Source organism: Oncorhynchus gorbuscha, linkage group LG11 (assembly GCF_021184085.1).
Source record: "Oncorhynchus gorbuscha isolate QuinsamMale2020 ecotype Even-year linkage group LG11, OgorEven_v1.0, whole genome shotgun sequence".
In the NCBI taxonomy this organism is placed as follows: Eukaryota; Metazoa; Chordata; class Actinopteri; order Salmoniformes; family Salmonidae; genus Oncorhynchus; species Oncorhynchus gorbuscha.
Genome location: NC_060183.1, coordinates 62,943,709 through 62,964,919, shown reverse-complemented (window position 1 = coordinate 62,964,919; position 21,211 = coordinate 62,943,709). Strand labels below are relative to the sequence as shown.

Genomic DNA, 21,211 nt, shown 5'->3' with positions numbered 1-21,211 from the left:
TGAGGACTAACCCCTCTGTGTCTCCAGGTGCCGATGGCGCGGGCCAGCATCCTGTGGCTAATGGGAGAGTATTGTGAGAGGGTCCCTAAGATCGCCCCTGACGTTCTCCGCAAGATGGCCAAGAGCTTCACCTCTGAGGAGGACATCGTCAAGCTCCAGACTGTCAACCTGGCTGCCAAACTCTACCTCACCAACTCCAAACAGGTAAAACATACCTACATACATAGTCTACGCTAAACTGTGCAGTAGCCTATAAGATTTTATTAAGCTGTTATTACCATGTCAATTCAGCTTATGATGACTTCCAGTTATTCTAGTTATTTGGCTACTTAGGCACTAGCTGCTAATATAGTTTCGCCAGTGTCTTTCCTAAGTATTCCGGTTTGGTTCAGCCTGCTGGGCCTAACAGAAGTCCTATACCATAACCTCAGAGCTAAATGCTTTGTTAAGAGCAGGCTTCAATGTAGCACATTCTTCCATCTCCCTGCCTCCCCTCGTATGAGAATTGAAGGCCCATTCTATCAGATGGGAAGCAATATGGCTGCCAAGCTCGGATTATGACCACACTGCAGACGCTGCTGCTGCCGCCTCAAATGAGCACATTATTACACCGGTATCCCCTGGTAATGTTTCAGAGAGGGGGTGGAGAGAGAGTTGTAATGTTTCCGTTCAGGTAGTAACTCTTGTTTTTATTCCTCTCTAAATAATATATGTTAGTGTAAGGAAAGCACTTCCCGTCTCAGACCATAAACCCACCTCATACAGCTAGTGAGGAGCAGTCTCAGCTGGAGAAGACGAGGAGAAGAGGGAACATTTAGTGTGATGCCCCAGAGCTGTGTGTTTTTTGTGTGTGTGTTTTCTCCCCATCTCCTTGAATAACTTCCCATATCCCTCCATCTTTCCCCTGCTCTTTTTCCTGCCCTCTCTCCTCCCTCCCTCTCTCCAACCATATCTTCCCATCTCCCTTCCATCTCTCCTTCCCTCTCTCCTTCCCTCTCTCCAACCATATCTTCCCATCTCCCTTCCATCTCTCCTTCCCTCTCTCCAACCATATCTTCCCATCTCCCTTCCATCTCTCCTTCCCTCTCTCCAACCATATCTTCCCTCTCTCCCTCCTTTCTTCCATCCAGACTAAGCTGTTGACCCAGTACATTCTGAACCTGGGGAAATATGACCAGAACTATGACATCAGAGACCGCACGCGATTCATCCGCCAGCTCATTGTGCCCAATGACAATAACGGAGCGCTCAGCAAGTACGCCCACCGCATTCTGCTGGCGCCCAAACCAGCACCTGTCCTCGAGTCTGCCTACAAAGGTACTTTTTAAATAGTGCACTAGATAGGGAATTGTGTGGGACTCTCTGAATGGCATTGGGGTCAGGGCTCTCTCTCTGACTCATATGAGATGGATGAATTACCTGGCTAATACTAACCTTTCTGAGATGCAGAGTACACACACATACACACACACACTTGACTTTAATCCAGATAAGAGACAGAAGCAGCCTCCTAAACATTATTATTCTGCGGTGGTCTCTGCGTCTGCTAGATGTTTATGGAAAACGTTAACCGCTCCTGTCATTCTTAATATTCACACTTTAACGCCTCTTTTTTCTCTCCATCTTTTTAGTTAGAGAAAGCCTGTTTTGAAGGCAGACCTCCCCAGGCACTTTGACTGATTACACCTCCTATATTCACCATTAAAGAGGGAGAATCCTTTTAATCTGTTTGCCCGCTGCCGTGTATGTGCTCCTGTGGTCTCCTGGACCCTTTATTAAACAGAGTTGTGTATGTGTTTATACAGTGACATTTCAGAGTGTTTAAGGCCATTTACTCTGTCCTGCATATTGAGAGAGCACTGCTGTGACATTGAGACCCCTGCCTCTCAACCCTTCTCCCCCCTCCAATGTTAATCATTGTTTCCTTATTTTCTCTTGCTCTCTCCCTAACTCCAATGTTTCTCCTGACACGTTTTCTCCTCTCTTTCTCCTTCCCTCTTTCTCCTCTTTCTCTTCCCTCTATCTTGCCGTCTCCATCTTTTTCTCTTCTCCTCTCCCCTGTGTCACCCTCTACCTCTCTTTACCTCTCTCTGTCAGACCGCGATCGTTACCAGTTGGGAACCCTGTCCCACACCATCAACACCAAAGCCAGTGGCTACCTGGAGCTCTCTGATTGGCCCGCCGTGGCTCCTGACAAATCAGTGAGGAATGTGGAGGTGATTGAGCCGGTAAAGATCCATCATTCTATCTTTCCTTTTACTGCTCACCTCACCCCAGCCCCACACCAAGGGTGGTCATGGTCAACTCTGTCACCCAAACTACAAATCCATTTTGCTACGTTTCAATATGTTTGCATTTCTCCCAAATCTCCTCCCTTCTCTTACTTTACTTCCTCTACTGTACCTCACTTCCTCTGACGTCACTTCCTGTTCTGTTGCTAGGGGAAGGAGTGGGCTCCATCTCTAGGGAAGACTGGGAAATCCAAGCCTGCCAAGTCATCAGATGACAAGTTCTACTCTGACTCTGGAGAGGAGGAGGAGGAGGAGGAGGAGGAGGAGGGGATCAGGGAGCAGTAGCAGTGAGGATGGCAGTGGCAGTAGTAATAGTGAAGGTGTGTGTCCACGTGTGTAACATAAAGTTCTCTTGTGAGTGTTTGCATTGCCAATCCAATCCATTTTATCTGTAAGACTGCACATCTTACAAAATGAATGTGTGTGTGTCCAGAGTCAGGCAGCGATGCAGAGAGCCATGTCCAGAAGAACAGCAGTCAGAGCAGTGAGGAGTCAGACAAGTCCTCCAGCCAATCAGAGAAGAGTTCCAGTGAATCTGACTCTGAAAAGAAGGAGAGGAAAACTAAAACCCCACTACAGAAGAAGACAGTAAAACCAACCGCCAAAGACGGGTACCACACTATCATGGAACATGCCCACTCCCCTGACTAGGTCCTTGGTTTGGAACCTATATGTATTGCTTGTCTATCATTTATCTTCTTGCTGAATTTATCTATTGAGGTCTTACCTGTTTTATCGAAGGCTGAGCGTGATAATTAGGCAAAGTGTGTGTGTGTGTGTGTGTGTGTGTGTGTGTGTGTGTGTGTGTGTGTGTGTGTGTGTGTGTGTGTGTGTGTGTGTGTGTGTGTGTGTGTGTGTGTGTGTGTTGTGTTCATACAACAGTGCAGCTGTCTGAAGTCATGGTCACAGTCAGCAACGTGATCAGTGCTTTGTGGCATCAATGTCATTCTCCATCTGTTCACTCTCTCTCTCTCTCTCACACACACATTCTTTCTGGTCATGTGGAAGACATACGATGACACCTACTGTACACACAAGTTCAGAGCAGTTAGAATGCAGTTATTGTGAGCTCCATCATTACATTTACATTTACATTTAAGTCATTTAGCAGACGCTCTTATCCAGAGCGACTTACAAATTGGTGCAATCACCTTATGACATCCAGTGGGACAGTCACTTACAATAGTGCATCTAAAACTTAGGGGGGGTGGGGTGAGAGGGATTACTTAACCTATCCTAGGTATTCCTTAAAGAGGTGGGGTTTCAGGTGTCTCCGGAAGGTGGTGATTGACTCCGCTGTCCTGGCGTCGTGAGGGAGTTTGTTCCACCATTGGGGGGCCAGGGCAGCGAACAGTTTTGACTGGGCTGAGCGGGAGCTGTACTTCCTCAGTGGTAGGGAGGCGAGCAGGCCAGAGGTGGATGAACGCAGTGCCCTTGTTTGGGTGTAGGGCCTGATCAGAGCCTGGAGGTACTGAGGTGCCGTTCCCCTCACAGCTCCGTAGGCAAGCACCATGGTCTTGTAGCGGATGCGAGCTTCAACTGGAAGCCAGTGGAGAGAACGGAGGAGCGGGGTGACGTGAGAGAACTTGGGAAGGTTGAACACCAGACGGGCTGCGGCGTTCTGGATGAGTTGAAGGGTTTAATGGCACAGGCAGGGAGCCCAGCCAACAGCGAGTTGCAGTAATCCAGACGGGAGATGACAAGTGCCTGGATTAGGACCTGCGCCGCTTCCTGTGTGAGGCAGGGTCGTACTCTGCGGATGTTGTAGAGCATGAACCTACAGGAACGGGCCACCGCCTTGATGTTAGTTGAGAACGACAGGGTGTTGTCCAGGATCACGCCAAGGTTCTTGGCGCTCTGGGAGGAGGACACAATGGAGTTGTCAACCGTGATGGCGAGATCATGGAACGGGCAGTCCTTCCCCGGGAGGAAGAGCAGCTCCGTCTTGCCGAGGTTCAGCTTGAGGTGGTGATCCGTCATCCACACTGATATGTCTGCCAGACATGCAGAGATGCGATTCGCCACCTGGTCATCAGAAGGAGGAAAGGAGAAGATTAATTGTGTGTCGTCTGCATAGCAATGATAAGAGAGACCATGTGAGGTTATGACAGAGCCAAGTGACTTGGTGTATAGCGAGAATAGGAGAGGGCCAAGAACAGAGCCCTGGGGGACACCAGTGGTGAGAGCGCGTGGTGAGGAGACAGATTCTCGCCACGCCACCTGGTAGGAGCGACCTGTCAGGTAGGACGCAATCCAAGCGTGGGCCGCGCCGGAGATGCCCAACTCGGAGAGGGTGGAGAGGAGGATCTGATGGTTCACAGTATCGAAGGCAGCCGATAGATCTAGAAGGATGAGAGCAGAGGAGAGAGAGTTAGCTTTAGCAGTGCGGAGCGCCTCCGTGATACAGAGGAGAGCAGTCTCAGTTGAGTGACTAGTCTTGAAACCTGACTGATTTGGATCAAGAAGGTCATTCAGCAGTGGTCCGGATTTACATGGCTGATAGATAATGACTGTGGATTGGTCATTTAGCTGCCTGGTGGTACCAATGAATGAGATCTGAGTCATTACTGCTGAATACACACACACACGGTTACACATTGGCAAATTTTGTCCCTGACATGTTCTATTTCATTCACCCCAGCTTTCTTTCGCACACACACCCTACCTGCTCTCGCTGTATGACAGGCCGGCAGCTGACCTTGTTCCCTCCATTAGACTGTAATTAGAGCAGCTCACCCCAGTGATTTCACACACACACACACACACACACACACACACACACACACACACAATCTCTCTCTCGCAAACACACACACCGACACACACAGTAATTATCCCAGCTCACCCCAGTGCTTCCACAACAAACCCAGCATAATGCCCTCATTACAGCCCAGTCATTCCAGGCAGGGCTTAATCAGGCCCACTCTGATTTATATCGCTTTTTCCTGTTCGAAACAAATGAAATCTGTAGGCCAAATTAATACTGGCTTCTCATCATCGGCCAAGTTAAAAAGCCAGTTACCGTCACAATTCTCCTCGTTAATTTAACAGCTGAAAATTCCAGGCAGCCCCAGTAAACACTCATTATCAGGACAAATTGAAGAGAGGGAGATGGAGGGAGGGAGGAGGATAACTTTTTAGCCAAAGCGATATTAAATTAAGTGGGCGAACCAAAACAGATTGATCTAGGTTGTTCTGACAGAGTTTGAGAGTGAGCTCCAGCAGACTGCACTACGTGGTGCAGAATGGAAAGTGTTTGAATGGATAGATGCGTAACACTTTCCCCTTCGTATTGAAAATTAGTCATGTTTTTTATGTTTTGGTTATAGGAAACACGAGTTAATGTATTACAGTCTTCAGTTTAAGATATGTTAAAGGTGCCCTATTCCTTAGATATCCTCATGGGAAATCATCTTTAAACACTCCTTTATCAGTTACAGATTGAAAAGTGTTGGAATGTGATTTGGAGGTTGAACTCTTACGACATTTTGTGTTCTCTCCTCAATGTGTGTTCGTTTATGTGTGTGCGTGTTCCTGTGTCAGTGATTCGGATGAGAATGGGAACGTTGCTAAAGAAGCCAACAGTTCGTCTGCAGAAGAGAGCTCCTCTGATTCAGAATCAGACTCTGACACCCACACAGACTCTGACTCAGGCACCGAACACAAGAAGAAGACCAAGTCTAAAGCCAAACCCAAGGTGAGACAACCACTTGCTAGGTGTGTCCGTTCTAGCATGCTTAACATCTAAGATACAGCTAGCGTTAACTCTCGAGTGTTCCTTAATCTGCAGTTGATTGAATTGAGGCTGTGGTCTGACTGAACAGATGAAGGTCTGTTGACCTGTGTCCAATCTGAGCTGTTCTCCACGCCGTAAATAAGAGAGTATGAACCAACCCTCTGTTCATCATGATACAACAGAATACAGTGTGTTAGTGAGTGTGAACAGTGTCTTTGAAGAGCTACTGGAGGCAGAGAAATCACATTTTACACAGCGGGATATGATTTGGTCTGCTTATTTGTTTATTCTTGCTTTTTCTCTCACCTCATCCTTCCCTCCCTCTTTCTGATTCTCCCGCCCTCTTTCTGATTCCCCCTCTCTCTCTTTCTGATTCCCCCTCTCTCTCTTTCTGATTCCCCCTCTCTCTCTCTGATTCCCCCTCTCTGTCTCTCTGATTCCCCCTCTCTCACCCTCTTTCTGATTCCCTCTCTCTCTCTTTCTGATTCCCCTCTCTCACCCTCTTTCTGATTCCCCCTCACCCTCTTTCTTATTCCCTCTCTCTCTCTGATTCCCCCTCTCTGTCTCTCTGATTCCCCCTCTCTCACCCTCTTTCTGATTCCCCCTCTCTCTCTTTCTGATTCCATATCTCTCTCTGATTCTCTTGTCTGATTATCCCTGCCTGCATTCCAAACACTTAACAGACACACCCTCTCCCCTCAGGCCTCAAATTAAGTGGGCACTTCTGATGACGTCTGACGAGTTTACACTTGCAGGGCAAGGGAGGAAGGAATTCTTTTTTAAATGGACTGCCCTTGCCCGGAAGTACATCAAATCAAATGTATTTATACATCGTACATCAGCTGATATCTCAAAGTGCTGTACAGAAACCCAGCCTAAAACCCCAAACAGCAAGCAATACAGGTGTAGAAGAACAGTGGCTAGGAAAAACTCCCTAGAAAGTCCAAAACCTAGGAAGGAACCTAGAGAGGAACCAGGCTATGAGGGGTGGCCAGTCCTCTTCTGGCGGTGCCGGGTGGAGATTATAACAGAACATGGCCAAGATGTTCAAATGTTCATAAATGACAAGCATGGTCAAATAATAATAATAATAATCACAGGCAGAACAGTTGAAACTGGAGCAGCAGCACAGCCAGGTGGACTGGGCACAGCAAGGAGTCATCATGCCAGGTAGTCCTGAGGCATGGTCCTGGGGCTCAGGTCCTCTGAGAGAGAAAAAGAAAGAGAGAATTAGAGAGAGCATACTTAAATTCACACAGGACACCGGATAAGACAGGAGAAGTACTCCTGATATAACAAACTGACCCTAGCCCCCCGACACAAACTACAGCAGCATAAATACTGGATGCTGAGACAGGGGTGTCAGGAGACACTGTGGCCCCATCCGATGATACCCCCGGACAGGGCCAAACAGGAAGGATATAACCCCACCCACTTTGTCAAAGCACAGCCCCCACACCACTAGAGGGATATTTTCAACCACCAACTTACCATCCTGACATATGTACAGTATATACATATGAGATGAGTATGTAGACAAAGTAAACAAAGTGGCATAGTTAAAGTGGCTAGTGATACATGTATTACATAAGGATGCAGTCGATGATGTAGAGTACAGTATATACGTATGCATATGAGATTAATAATGTAGGGTAAGTACATTATATAAGGTAGCATTGTTTAAAGTGGCTAGTGATATATTTACATCATTTCCCATCAATTCCCATTATTAAGGTGGCTGGAGTTGGGTCAGTGTCAATGACAGTGTGTTGGCAGCAGCCACTCAATGTTAGTGGTGGCTGTTTAACAGTCTGATGGACTTGAGATAGAAGCTGTTTTTCAGTCTCTCGGTCCCAGCTTTGATGCACCTGTACTGACCTCGCCTTCTGGATGATAGCGGGGTGAACAGGCAGTGGTTCGGGTGGTTGGATGTCCTTGATGATCTTTATGGCCTTCCTGTAACATCGGGTGATGTAGGTGTCCTGGAGGGCAGGTAGTTTGCCCCCGGTGATGCGTTGTGCAGACCTCACTACCCTCTGGAGAGCCTTACGGTTGAGGGCGGAGCAGTTGCCGTACCAGGCGGTGATACAGCCCGCCAGGATGCTCTCGATTGTGCATCTGTAGAAGTTTGTGAGTGCTTTTGGTGACAAGCCGAATTTCTTCAGCCTCCTGAGGTTGAAGAGGCGCTGCTGCGCCTTCACGATGCTGTCAGTGTGAGTGGACCAATTCAGTTTGTCTGTGATGTGTATGCCGAGGAACTTAAAACTTGCTACCCTCTCCACTACTGTTCCATCGATGTGGATAGGGGGGTGTTCCCTCTGCTGTTTCCTGAAGTCCACAATCATCTCCTTAGTTTTGTTGACGTTGAGTGTGAGGTTATTTTCCTGACACCACACTCCGAGGGCCTTCATTATGATTCCATGTCTACTTATATTAACTATATAATTATGAATATACACCTACTGTATGATAGCTAGCAAATGAATTAGCTAACTAACGTTTGCCTGCCTAGCTGGAACTTCTGAAGAAGAAAAACATTTATTTCTACAATTTCCAATAGCTAACCAAACAAAAACGTCCTATTTTATGAGACGTGTTTGTGCATTAGTAGCACAATTTGTAACTTATTTACATTAGTTTTTACTTACACTTGTATGTTGACTCCATATTGACGTTGAGGTTTTAAGTTTTGTCTGACTTTTCTTAGCGGATGTACAATCATCGCAAATTGAATTATGGGGTGTTTCAGGCCCCGAAGTGAACATAATTGTACCCTCGCAAAGTCTATCAAAAATAAGGGCTGAGGGGCTTACATTGCGAAGTTTCCTTGTTTGGCTAATTGTTTGGACTGATGGCCAAGATGGTGACGGGGACTCCCCCAAGGGCATAAGGCGAGGTTAAGTGCATTGTAGAAACACTGTCAGTCAAATAGGGCAGTGTGTAGGCTACATTCCCACAAATACAAACAGACTTTACTTTAATATTCTGCCTGTCATCTTTCTCTCTTTCCCACTAGTTCTTCTTTCTCTTTCATCTATAGCCTTCATTCATCTGACATTCATGTTGGAACATTTGCTAAAAAATACAACTTATGTTATGATATACTGTGCTGTACTCTCAAGTGTTTTGTACTATAAATATGTTTGACAATCTGATACAGACCTAAGGGTCGACCATTAATTAATATGTTATCCAGCACCTGTTCAAAGTCAGTCTAGGGGGACAGTATGTTTCTCATACATTCTGCTGGTCTTTTCTCCAGGTGGAGGTGAAGTCAACAAAGGAGGTGTCTCTGTTGGATTTGGGTGACTGAGTTTTCTGTCTGTAAAACAGCATGTAGCTGGGAAAAATACCACAAGATTACCAGTTGGAATTCATCTCATAAGTGTTCTGTGTGTGTGTCCTGTAGTCACTCCTGCACCAGTGACCCAGCACAAGTCTCCTGTCCTCTCTCCTAGCCTTCTAGGAGATCTGGAGGGCCTGTCACTCTCCAATGTCTCCTCCACCATCCAGGTGAGAGTGTGTGTGGAGATCTGTCTGTCTGTTTATCCCTCCCTGGGGGGGGGGGAGAGAGAAATGTGTTGGATCATGCTGTACAGTCGAGTGTCTTTAAAAGACTGTCTCCAGTGGCTGGAATCTCCTCCTGGAGTTGGCTGTTGACCCTTTCCTCCTTCCTGGACATATTTATAAATAATCTCCCTTTCCTCCTTCCTGGACATATTTATAAATCATCTCCCTTTCCTCCTTCCTGGACATATTTACAGTGCCATCGGAAAGTATTCAGACCCCATGCATTTTTCCACATTTTATTGCATTACAGCCTTATTCTAAAATTGATTAAATAAAACAATTTCCTCATCAATCTACACACAATACACCACAAAAAAACGTATTTACATAAGTATTCAGACCCTCTGCTATGAGACTCGAAATTGAGCTCAGGTGCACCATGTTTCCATTGATAATCCCTAAGATGTATCTACAACTTGTTTGGAGTCCACCTGTGGAAAATTTAATTGATTGGACATGATTTGGAAAGGCAACACACCTGTCTACACAAGGTCCCACAGTTGACCGTGCATGTCAGAGCAAAAACCAAGCCGTGAGGTCGAAAGGAATTGTCCATAGAGCTCCAAGACAGGATTGTGTCGAAACACAGATCTGAGGAAGGGTAGCAAAGCATTTCTGCAGCATTGAAGGTCCCCAAGAACACAGTGGCCTCCATCAATCTTAAATGGAATAATTTTGGAACCACCAAGACCCTCCCCGAGCTGGCTACACGGCCAAATAAAGAACAACACTTGAATGAGTAGGTGTCCAAACTTTTGACTGATACTGTATTTATAAATAATATCCCTCTCCACTCATACAATTGCATTTCCTGTTTTACAGTCTTTCTGTTTTCCTCTCTCCATGTGGCCTGTTCATACAACACCCAGTGCCAACCTCCATCCACCTCCCTCTCGAACTGCCTCTCTCTCTCTCTCTATCTCTCTCTCCATCTCTCTCTCTCTATCTCTCTCTCTCTCTCTCTCTCTCTCCGTCTCTCTCTCCGTCTCTCTCTCTCTCCGTCTCTCTCTCCGTCTCTCTCTCTCCGTCTCTCTCTCTCCGTCTCTCTCTCTCCGTCTCTCTCTCTCCGTCTCTCTCTCTCCGTCTCTCTCTCTCCGTCTCTCTCTCTCCGTCTCTCTCTCTCCGTCTCTCTCTCTCCGTCTCTCTCTCTCCGTCTCTCTCTCTCCGTCTCTCTCTCCGTCTCTCTCTCCGTCTCTCTCTCCGTCTCTCTCTCTCTCTCTCTCTCTCTCTCTCTCTCTCTCTACCTCTCTCTCTCTCTACCTCTCTCTCTCTCTACCTCTCTCTCTCTACCTCTCTCTCTCTCTACCTCTCTCTCTCTACCTCTACCTCTCTCTCTCTACCTCTACCTCTCTCTCTACCTCTCTACCTCTACCTCTCTTTCTACCTCTACCTCTACCTCTCTCTCTACCTCTCTACCTCTCTCTCTACCTCTCTCTCTACCTCTCTACCTCTCTCTCTACCTCTCTACCTCTCTCTCTACCTCTCTATCTCTCTCTCTCTCTATCTCTCTGTCAGTTCTCTCCCTGGTGTATCTGTAGTCTACAGTGTGTCTATGCATTATGGTTGACCTTTTCCCAGATGAATGGCTCCTTTTCTCTTTGGTGTTAGATTATACCAGCACTACCAATCAACCAATATGAGCTAATTCTATAGAGAGTAGATATGTCCCTATAACATAACATCACTATAACGTCCCATAATGTTCCCATTACATTCATTGTCTTACCGACAAATAAGTTCTCTCTCGTACGTATACACGTCACTTATACAGTGCATTTATCAGTGTGTGCGCGCATGTGTGTGTGTGTGTGTGTGTGATTGACAGCCTGTCTCAGGCAGAATGGTGTGTTTACTGATAGGTTAAGGCCAGGCAGTAATAGACAATAGAAATGCAGATTAAACAGGGTGCTGTTTGCACATCAGCATCTGATTGAGAGTCAATCCTATGCATAAATACATGATGGCCATCAGGATTCATAGACTGGGGTAAATAACCTCACAACCCTCTCGCTACTTATTTCAAAGACGTGCGAGCAGACCCACACACACACATAGTTTCACCCACTCACTTCCTATCTGTCTCTCTCTCTCACACACACACACACACACCCACCAATATCCTTCACAGACACACACTTGCCCCGGTGTCATTTCTATTTCTCACCAATCAGCCCACAGAAGCGGTGAGTGTGTCTCAGCTGAGCGCTTCGGCCCTTTTAGAGAATTACTGCCTGGTTATCAAAGACATTTACATTAACCCTGGTCACTGTCTCTGACCCCTCCTCTCCTCGATCTCCCTCTCCCCCCTATTTTTCCCTTTCTCTCTCCCTCTCTTCTTTCCTACTTTCTCTCTCTTTTCATTCTCCCTCTCTCTAATAACATTTTGACATTAGAGGATCTCTCACAAATGCCTTTTAAACCATCCCACCCCTCCAAACACACACCCTCCTTCCGTTGTCCGTGTGTAAGTGTGTAGGGGGGGGAATTGTCAAAGGCTGATAACGTTTCATTCATAATTAGCATTGGGCGAATGAGGCTGCGTTGGGGGGAAATTGAACTGTCAGCGGCGGGGCACGGGCCGTTTGACCCCATCACGCCCGGAGGGGGCCATCATAATTTGTTCATTTGGTGCCCATCAGGCGGACCGCACCTCCCCACGCCTCACCCCCCTGACCTCCCCCAGTGTGGGTGTGCTGGGTTCAGGTCTAATTATGAATCAGCAGTGGACTGGGAGAGGCAGGAATATAGCAGAACTGCCCTCCACACACCCCTACCTGCCACTCACACACACACACACACACACACACACACACACACACACACACACACACACACACACACACACACTGTCTGGGTATAAATAGGTTTAAATGCCTGTAGGAAATATGCAATTGGTTGATTTGGATGGGATGTGTGTGTGTGTGTGAGTGTGTGTTTAGTGTCTGCTTTCCTTAATAGAAGACATTTTAAATTATTTATATATATTAAGTATATTTTAGCAATTATAATTACTTTTGATACTTAAGTATTTTTAAAACCAAATACTTTTAGACTTTTACTGAAGTAGTATTTTACTGGGTGACTTTTACTTGAGTAACTTTCTATTAAGTTATCTATACTTTTACTTATGTATGACATTTGTGTACTTTTTCCACCACAGGTAGGGGTGGTTGTCGGTCTGTCTGTCTGAATCAAGCCCCTGATGCAAACACTTCAATTAAACTGATGCCACCTTGTCTTGGTGTACCATGACTAGATAGTTACAACACATTTTTACGCTTGAAAGGTCACTCCCACTCCATGTTTCTTTGAAAGTACCAAGATGAATCACTTTTTAAAAATGTAATTTTGTGATGAATGGTCCCAGGTGAGCCAACCTCTGTCTGTGTGCTTTGAGCTAACTAACTCATGTTGGCTTAATATGGTTGTAGGTGACTGCAGTGACATCTTGCTGACTCCTAGTCAAGGTCTTCTGATAGATTGACTCAATTAATTGTCATCTCCTGACTGACTGAGGGAACAATTAAAATCAAGTCAAACACACGTCTCTTACACCTCTCTCTCATACAATCTCACGACATAATGAAATCCTCTTTCTGAAGTAACAAGCAGCCAATGTCACAAAAACAGAAATGGATTTTCAATACATCCCCATACATCTCCTCACACACACTCGTTCTCTTAAATTGGACATGTTATGCGTCCACATGCTCGCCAGATGCCAAGTTACGGTTAGCCCCTTTTGAATATGTCAGCGAGATTTTCAGGTCATTTACCAGAGAGGATGCTGGGAGGGGGTGAGCGTGTCATCCCACTGTGTGGGTGTGTGTGTCCGGGCTCTGAAGGTGACTGGAGTGTGTGTCATCCATCACAGTAGCTTCCTTTAAGTTGAGACATAATAGAGCCTCTCAATCAACTTCCTCTCCCGTTGTCACCTTCCCCCAAGTCCAGGAGACCAGACAAAAAGAGATCCACCAAGGGTGTGTGTGACACGGGAGGCAAGGTTACATCCCTAGCCTGCTGTTATTTACACTTTGGGTTTGGAGGATGCGTCCTGCCTCACAGGCCAACAGTGACGGAAGACTGGGCGAGGGTGTGTGTGTGTGTTAGGTCATTACTGTCTGCTGTGTCAAATTGGTGATGATAAGCAGTTTGAAACCCTGTCCTAGCCTCCATCCCTCCCTCCTCACGGGGGTGTTAAACAGGACCTTGAGTGCGGAGGGAGCAGGATGTGCTTGTCAGGAAGGTAAATCTGCTCTGTGAAGGCGTGGCAGACATTACGGCCAGCTTTATCGACAACGACTGCTCTGACACGAACAAAAGTGGCCCGATAAATTTCCCCCGTTGGCGTGACGGGCGAGTGTGAGGGCGCCGCACCGTGACAAATGTTTGTTTGACCCCCTTCCTGTCTGGGGGTACACGACACGTCTGAGCTGGCTATTACCAGGGGAGGATGGGGATAACCTGCTCTCCTCTATAGTGTGTCATTGTAGGAGGAAAAACTGGACTTTTTGAATGTGATTAGCCAGTCTGTTTCTGTTTACTAACTTGTTTTGTCAGCACTTTGAGTTCCACCCTGTTGTATTTCAAACTGATTCTCCACACTACCACACCATGACAGTCCTGAGAATGTCTCACACACATCTCTTCTCCAATCAGTATAATCTGAAAGAAACTGGCAATATGTCCACCCACCTCCATCTACTGTCAACAACTTAGACACTCTTTCCCATGTCATATCACATCATCACAAGTCAGAAATGAGGAGTTATATTCGTCCCCTCGTTTGACTCTCACCTTTGCGCACGTGTTTACTTGGACCCGTTTTATCTTTGTTGACTGTGAGGTTTTTTGACACTGTTGTGAGATTTCACACACCTCGTTTTATAATTTCCCTCTCTCTCCCCCTCACTCCCTCGTCTCTCTCTCTCTCCCCCTCACTCCCTCGTCTCTCTCTCTCTCCCCCTCACTCACTCGTCTCTCTCTCTCTCCCCCTCACTCCCTCGTCTCTCTCTCTCCCCCTCACTCCCTCTCTCTCTCTCTCCCCTCACTCCCCCTCTCTCCCCCTCACTCCTCTCTCTCTCTCCCCCTCACTCCCTCGTCTCTCTCTCTCCCCCTCACTCCCCTCTCTCTCTCTCTCCCCCTCACTCCCTCGTCTCTCTCTCTCTCCCCCTCACTCCCTCGTCTCTCTCTCTCTCCCCCTCACTCCCTCGTCTCTCTCTCCCTCCCTCACTCCCTCGTCTCTCTCTCTCTCCCTCACTCCCTCGTCTCTCTCTCTCCCCCTCACTCCCTCGTCTCTCTCTCTCCCCTCTCGTCTCTCTCTCACTCCCTCACTCCCTCGTCTCTCTCTCTCCCCTCCTCCCTCGTCTCTCTCATTCCCTCTCTCTCTCCCTCCCCCTCACTCCCTCGTCTCTCTCTCCCCTCACTCCCTCGTCTCTCTCTCTCCCCCTCACTCCCTCGTCTCTCTCTCTCCCCCTCACTCCCTCGTCTCTCTCTCTCCCCCTCACTCCCTCGTCTCTCTCTCTCCCCCTCACTCCCTCGTCTCTCTCTCTCCCCCTCACTCCCTCGTCTCTCTCTCTCCCCCTCACTCCCTCGTCTCTCTCTCTCCCCCTCACTCCCTCGTCTCTCTCTCTCCCCCTCCTCCCTCCTCTCTCTCTCCCCCTCACTCCCTCGTCTCCCCCTCACTCCCTCGTCTCTCTCTCACTCCCTCGTCTCTCTCTCACTCCCCTCTCCTCTCTCTCACTCCCTCTCTCCCCCTCACTCCCTCGTCTCTCTCTCCCCCTCACTCCCTCGTCTCTCTCTCCCCCTCACTCCCTCGTCTCTCTCTACCCCCCTCACTCCCTCGTCTCTCTCTACCCCCTCACTCCCTCGTCTCTCTCTACCCCCCTCACTCCCTCGTCTCTCTCTACCCCCTCACTCCCTCGTCTCTCTCTCCCCCCCCCTCACTCCCTCGTCTCTCTCTCACTCCCTCGTCTCTCTCTCCCCCTCACTCCCTCGTCTCTCTCACTCCCTCGTCTCTCTCTACCCCCTCACTCCCTCGTCTCTCTCACTCCCACGTCTCTCTCCCCCCCCTCACTCCCTCGTCTCTCTCTCACTCCCCTCTCTCTCTACCCCCCTCACTCCCTCGTCTCTCCCCTCACTCCCTCGTCTCTCTCTCACTCCCTCGTCTCTCTCTCACTCCCTCGTCTCTCTCTCACTCCCTCGTCTCTCTCTACCCCCCTCACTCCCTCGTCTCTCTCTCACTCTCTCTACCCCCTCACTCCCTCGTCTCTCTCTACCCCCCTCACTCCCTCGTCTCTCTCTACCTCCCCTCACTCCCTCGTCTCTCTCTCCCCCTCACTCCCTCGTCTCTCTCTCACTCCCTCTTCTCTCTCTACCCCCCTCTTCTCTCTCTACCCCCCCCCTCACTCCCTCGTCTCTCTCTCCCCTCACTCCCTCGTCTCTCTCTCACTCCCTCTTCTCTCTCTACCTCCCCTCACTCCCTCGTCTCTCTCTACCTCCCCTCACTCCCTCGTCACTCTCTACCTCCCCTCACTCCCTCGTCTCTCTCTACCTCACCTCACTCCCTCGTCTCTCTCTCCCACCTCACTCCCTCGTCTCTCTCTCCCCCCTCACTCCCTCGTCTCTCTCTCCCCCCTCACTCCCTCGTCTCTCTCTCCCTCGTCTCTCTCTCCCTCGTCTCTCAGCTTGTCAAGGTAAAAGCATAGCACCAACAGCAGCAGGTGTAACAGAAGGATTCAAGAGGTGTTAACTACTTGTTTTAGCGTTCTCTCACTTTACTCTCATTAACACAGGGTTGATATCCATGTATCTGTCTGAGGCAGGGAGGAGCCTACTTAGTAGCATACTTAGTATATGGGCAATATACAGTGCATTCTGAAAGTATTCAGACCCCTTCCCTTTTTCTACATTTTGTTACGCCAAAATGAGCAATCTGGGGAGAAGGGCCTTGGTCAGAGAGGTGACGAAGAACCCGATGGTCACTCTGACAAAGCTCCAGAGTTCCTCTGTGGAGATGGGAGAACCTTCCAGAAGGACAACCATCTCTGCAGCACTCCACCAATCAGGCCTTTATGGTAGAGTGGCCAGACGGAAGCCGCTCTTCAGTAAAAGGCACATGACAGCCCGCTTGGAGTTTACCAAAAGGCACCTAAAGACTCTCAAACCATGAGAAACAAGATTCTCTGGTCTGATGAAATCTAGTTTGAAGTCTTTGGCCTGAATGCCAAGCGTCACATCTGGAGGAAACCTGGCACCATCCCTATGGTGAAGTACAGAGATCCTTGATGAAAACCTGCTCCAGAGCGCTCAGGACCTCAGACTGGGGCGATGGTTCACTTTCCAACAGGACAACAACCCTAAGCACACAGCCAAGACAGCGCAGGAGTGGCTTTGGGACAAGTCTCCATGTCCTTGAGTGGCCCAGCTAGAGCCTGGACTTTCCGAATGCACTGTATGGCTGTGATTGTCCTGATTTTGAGACAGACAGTTCTGTCACTGTATGGCTGTGATTGTCCTGATGTTGAGACAGTTCTGTCACTGTATGGCTGTGATTGTCCTGATGTTGAGACAGTTCTGTCACTGCATGGCTGTGATTGTCCTGATGTTGAGACAGTTCTGTCACTGTATGGCTGTGATTGTCCTGATGTTGAGACAGTTCTGTCACTGCATGGCTGTGATTGTCCTGATGTTGAGACAGTTCTGTCACTGTATGGCTGTGATTGTCCTGATGTTGAGACGGTTCTGTCACTGCATGGCTGGGTGTCAACAAGGTAGCCTTTTACTGTTAATGAAGATTGAGCCACTAAGCAGTGTAAAAAATATATATATTTTATTTGCCTTTTCACACATGAATGAGACATGATGTGGGCATCCGATAACTCAAAATGATGTGTAACACCATTTAGGCCTAGTAGCTTCAATCTTCATTAAAAGTATCATTTTGTAACAGTTGTTGATGGGGGTATTGCAGTGGAGTGTCGTTTTGTGCCTATGCAAAGTGTTATGAAACCACCTAGCCAGCTTGCATATATTTGTTTTTTTGCATGCAGCCTAATTGTGATTGCTTGCATCGGTCTTTGTCTGTGTAAAGTAGATGGCTTGTACCACTATACGTAGACTAGATTATCTTGAGTCGAGAGGACGCCATTGCCAATGTCAAATCAACAAGTCAAAAGAGTCAGGCCGGTTAATCAGAATAAGAATGCACAGAAAATAGAATGAATGAAAGAACGAACAGAATACAGAATGAACAAGGGACCATGCTAATGTTGCTAGGGGAAAATAAAGAAGAAGAAAAACACTCCTTAACCCCCAGAATTTATCAGTAAGTTTCCCCCTCTTCTCCTGACAGGGTGTTTTGTCCTGCCTCTATGCTATGGTAATTACAGTTCCTGCTATTGAAAAGGTAAAAGCTCTGTTAATAGAAAGCTGAATGGCAGGCTAGGCCCAGAGCAGTCCTCTAGTGTTCCCATTCATTAGGGCAGAGCAGTCCATCAGCCTGCCATGGAGCCGCGTCAGACTAGCCCACCCACTCACTACTAACCTGCTTGATTGGGGACATACTGTATAGGAATAATAATAATAATAATACATTGGGTTTATATGGCACTTTTCTAGGACATGGCTGAAATGGGCCTTTTTCCAGGAAGAATGGTTAATAGTTAACGAACAGAGCTAGGCATACGTTGTCAACAAAACCTCAGTTATCCTGCAGTCGTAAGTGGAGTAGCCTATGTTAAGTAGATATTTAATGAAGAGAGCTGGACCTACGTCACCAAACAACAACATACAAAGACCATATTTGTCAATGTTATCATCCAACATTCTGTTCTTCAGACCTTCTCATATTCTCATTGGTCCACTCTGTGTGTATCCCTGTTTACTCAGCTCTGTCCCCTCTCTCTCGCCTTTCCTCTCCAGTTGAGCGGTCCAGTGTTTGTCCCAGAGAAGAGCCATGACCTGCTGCACCATATGACAGGTAAAGGTCTGTCAGCCCAGTACCAGTTCCCCAGACAGCCCTGTCTCTACCAGCCCACCATGGTCTCAGTCCAGATCAGCCTGACCAACACCACAGACCACCCTCTGGAACAGATCCACATTGGAGACAGGAGCCCCACAGGACTCAACATACACTGCTTCAATACTATAGGTGGGTTAGATAACATAATACACTGCTTCAATAATTTAGGTGGGTTAGATAACATAATACACTGCTTCAATACTATAGGTGAGTTAGGTAACATAATACACTGCTTCAATACTATAGGTGGGTTACATAACATAATACACTGCTTCAATACTATAGGTGGGTTAGATAACATAATACACTGCTTCAATACTATAGGTGGGTTAGATAACATAATACACTGCTTCAATACTATAGGTGAGTTAGATAACATAATACACTGCTTCAATACTATAGGTGAGTTAGATAACATAATACACTGCTTCAATACTATAGGTGAGTTAGATAACATAATACACTGCTTCAATAATATAGGTGGGTTACATAACATAATACACTGCTTCAATACTATAGGTGGGTTAGATAACATAATACACTGCTTCAATACTATAGGTGGGTTAGATAACAATAATACACTGCTTCAATACTATAGGTGAGTTAGATAACATAATACACTGCTTTAAATCAAAGTTTATTTGTCACGTGCACCGAATACAACAGGTGTAGACTTTACAGTGAAATGCTAACTTACAGGTTCTAACCAATAGTGCAAAAAAGGTATTAGGTGAACAATAGGTAAGTAAAGAAATAAAACAACAGTAAAAAGACAGGCTATGTACAGTAGCAAGGCTATAAAAGTAGCGAGGCTACATACAGACACCGGTTAGTCAGGCTGATTGAGGTAGTATATACATACTATAGGTGAGTTAGATAACATAATACACTACCTGACCAAGTATGTGGACACCCCTTCAAATTAGTAGATTTGGCTATTACAGCCACACCCATTGCTGACAGGTGTATAAAATCCAGCACACAGCCATCCAATCTCCATGGATAAACATTGTCAGTAGAATGCCAAAACTGAACATTTCCACATGGCCCCGTCATAGGATGCCACCTTTCCAACAAGACAGTTCGTCAAATTTCTTCCCTGCTAGAACTGCCCCGGGCAAATGTAAGTGCTGTTATTGTGAAGTGGAAACGTCTAGGAGCAACAACAGCTCAGCGTTGGTGGCCACACAAGCTTATAGAACGGGACCGCCGAGTGTTGAAACTCATAGTGCGTAAAAATTGTGTGTCCACTGTAAAGTTTGGTGGATGAGGATTAATGGTCTGGGACTATTTTTCATGGTTCTGGCTAGGACCCTTAGTTCCAGTGAAGGGAAATCTTAAATCTACAGCATACAATGACATTCTAGACGATTCTGTGCTTCCAACTTTGTGGGAACAATTTGGGGAAGGCCCTTTCTGGTTACAGCATGACTATGACCCCGTGCACAAAACGAGGTCCATACAGAAATGTTGAGATTGGTGTGGAAGAACTTGACTGGCCTGCACAGAGCCCTGACCTCAAATTCATCAAACACCTTTGGGATGAACTGGAACGCCGACTGCGAGCCAGGCCTAATCACACAACATCAGTGCCTGACCTCACTAATGCTCTTATGGCTGAATGGAAGCAAGTCCCCGCAGCAATGTTCCAACATATAATGGAAAGCCTTCCCAGAAGAGTGTAGGCTGTCAGAGGAGTAAAGCTGGACTAATTCCATATTATTGCCCTTGATTTTGGGATGTTGGACGAGCAGGTGTCCACATACTTTTGCACTGAACAAAAATATAAACGCAACGTGTAAAGTGTTGGTTTCATGAGCTGAAATAAAATTCCCCGAAATGTTCCATACGCATAAAAATGTATTTTTCTAAAATTGTGTACAAATGTGTTTACATCCCTGTTAGTGAGCATTTCTCCTTTGCCAAGATAATCCAATCCATTCACCTGACAGGTGTGGCATACCAAGAAGCTGATATCACAAGTAAACATTTGCTTAACAAGTCACAGAATAAGTTGCATGGACTCACTCTGTGTGCAATAATAGTTTTTATCATCCATTTTTTTATGACTACTTCATCTCTGTACCCCACACATACAATTATCTGTAAGGTCCTCAGTCGAGCGGTGAATTTTTAAACACAGATTCAACCGCAAAGACCAGGGAGGTTTTCCAATGCCTCGCAAAGAAGGGCACCTATTGGTAGGTTGGTGAAAATCAAAACAGACATGGAAAATCCCCTTTGAGCATGGTGAAGTTTTTAATTACACTTTGGATGGTGTATTAATACACCCAGTCATTACAAAGATATAGGTTTACTTCCTAACTCACTTGCCGGAGAGGAAGGAAACAACTCAGGGATTTCACCATGAGGCCAATGGTGACTTTAAAACAGTTACATAGTTTAATGGCTGTGATTGGAGAAAACTGAGGATGGATCAACAACATTGAAGTTAATCCACAATACTAACCTAAATGACAGAGTGAAAACAAGGAAGCCTGTACAGAATAAAAATATTCCAAAACATGTATCCTGTTTGTAACAAGTCACTAAAGTAATACTGCAAAAAATGTGGCAAAGCAATTAACTTTT

The 21,211-nt window shown here is 46.7% G+C and overlaps 1 protein-coding gene and 1 long non-coding RNA gene across 2 annotated transcripts in view; both read left to right on the top strand.

Annotated features, from left to right (window-relative positions):
- The window catches only part of LOC124049087 (AP-3 complex subunit beta-1-like), a 76,396-nt gene that overhangs the window by 38,435 nt on the left and 16,750 nt on the right, over positions 1-21,211 (top strand). Inside the window, 10 exon segments of the mRNA XM_046370432.1 lie at positions 28-204; positions 1,131-1,317; positions 2,098-2,228; positions 2,442-2,570; positions 2,572-2,611; positions 2,743-2,902; positions 5,835-5,988; positions 9,290-9,338; positions 9,437-9,540; positions 18,520-18,748. Coding sequence (XP_046226388.1) covers positions 28-204; positions 1,131-1,317; positions 2,098-2,228; positions 2,442-2,570; positions 2,572-2,611; positions 2,743-2,902; positions 5,835-5,988; positions 9,290-9,338; positions 9,437-9,540; positions 18,520-18,748 — 1,360 coding nt within the window.
- LOC124049088 lies at positions 18,758-20,464 on the top strand. Its single transcript, XR_006841354.1, has 2 exons — positions 18,758-19,177; positions 19,218-20,464. It is a non-coding gene; the product is annotated as an uncharacterized LOC124049088 (long non-coding RNA).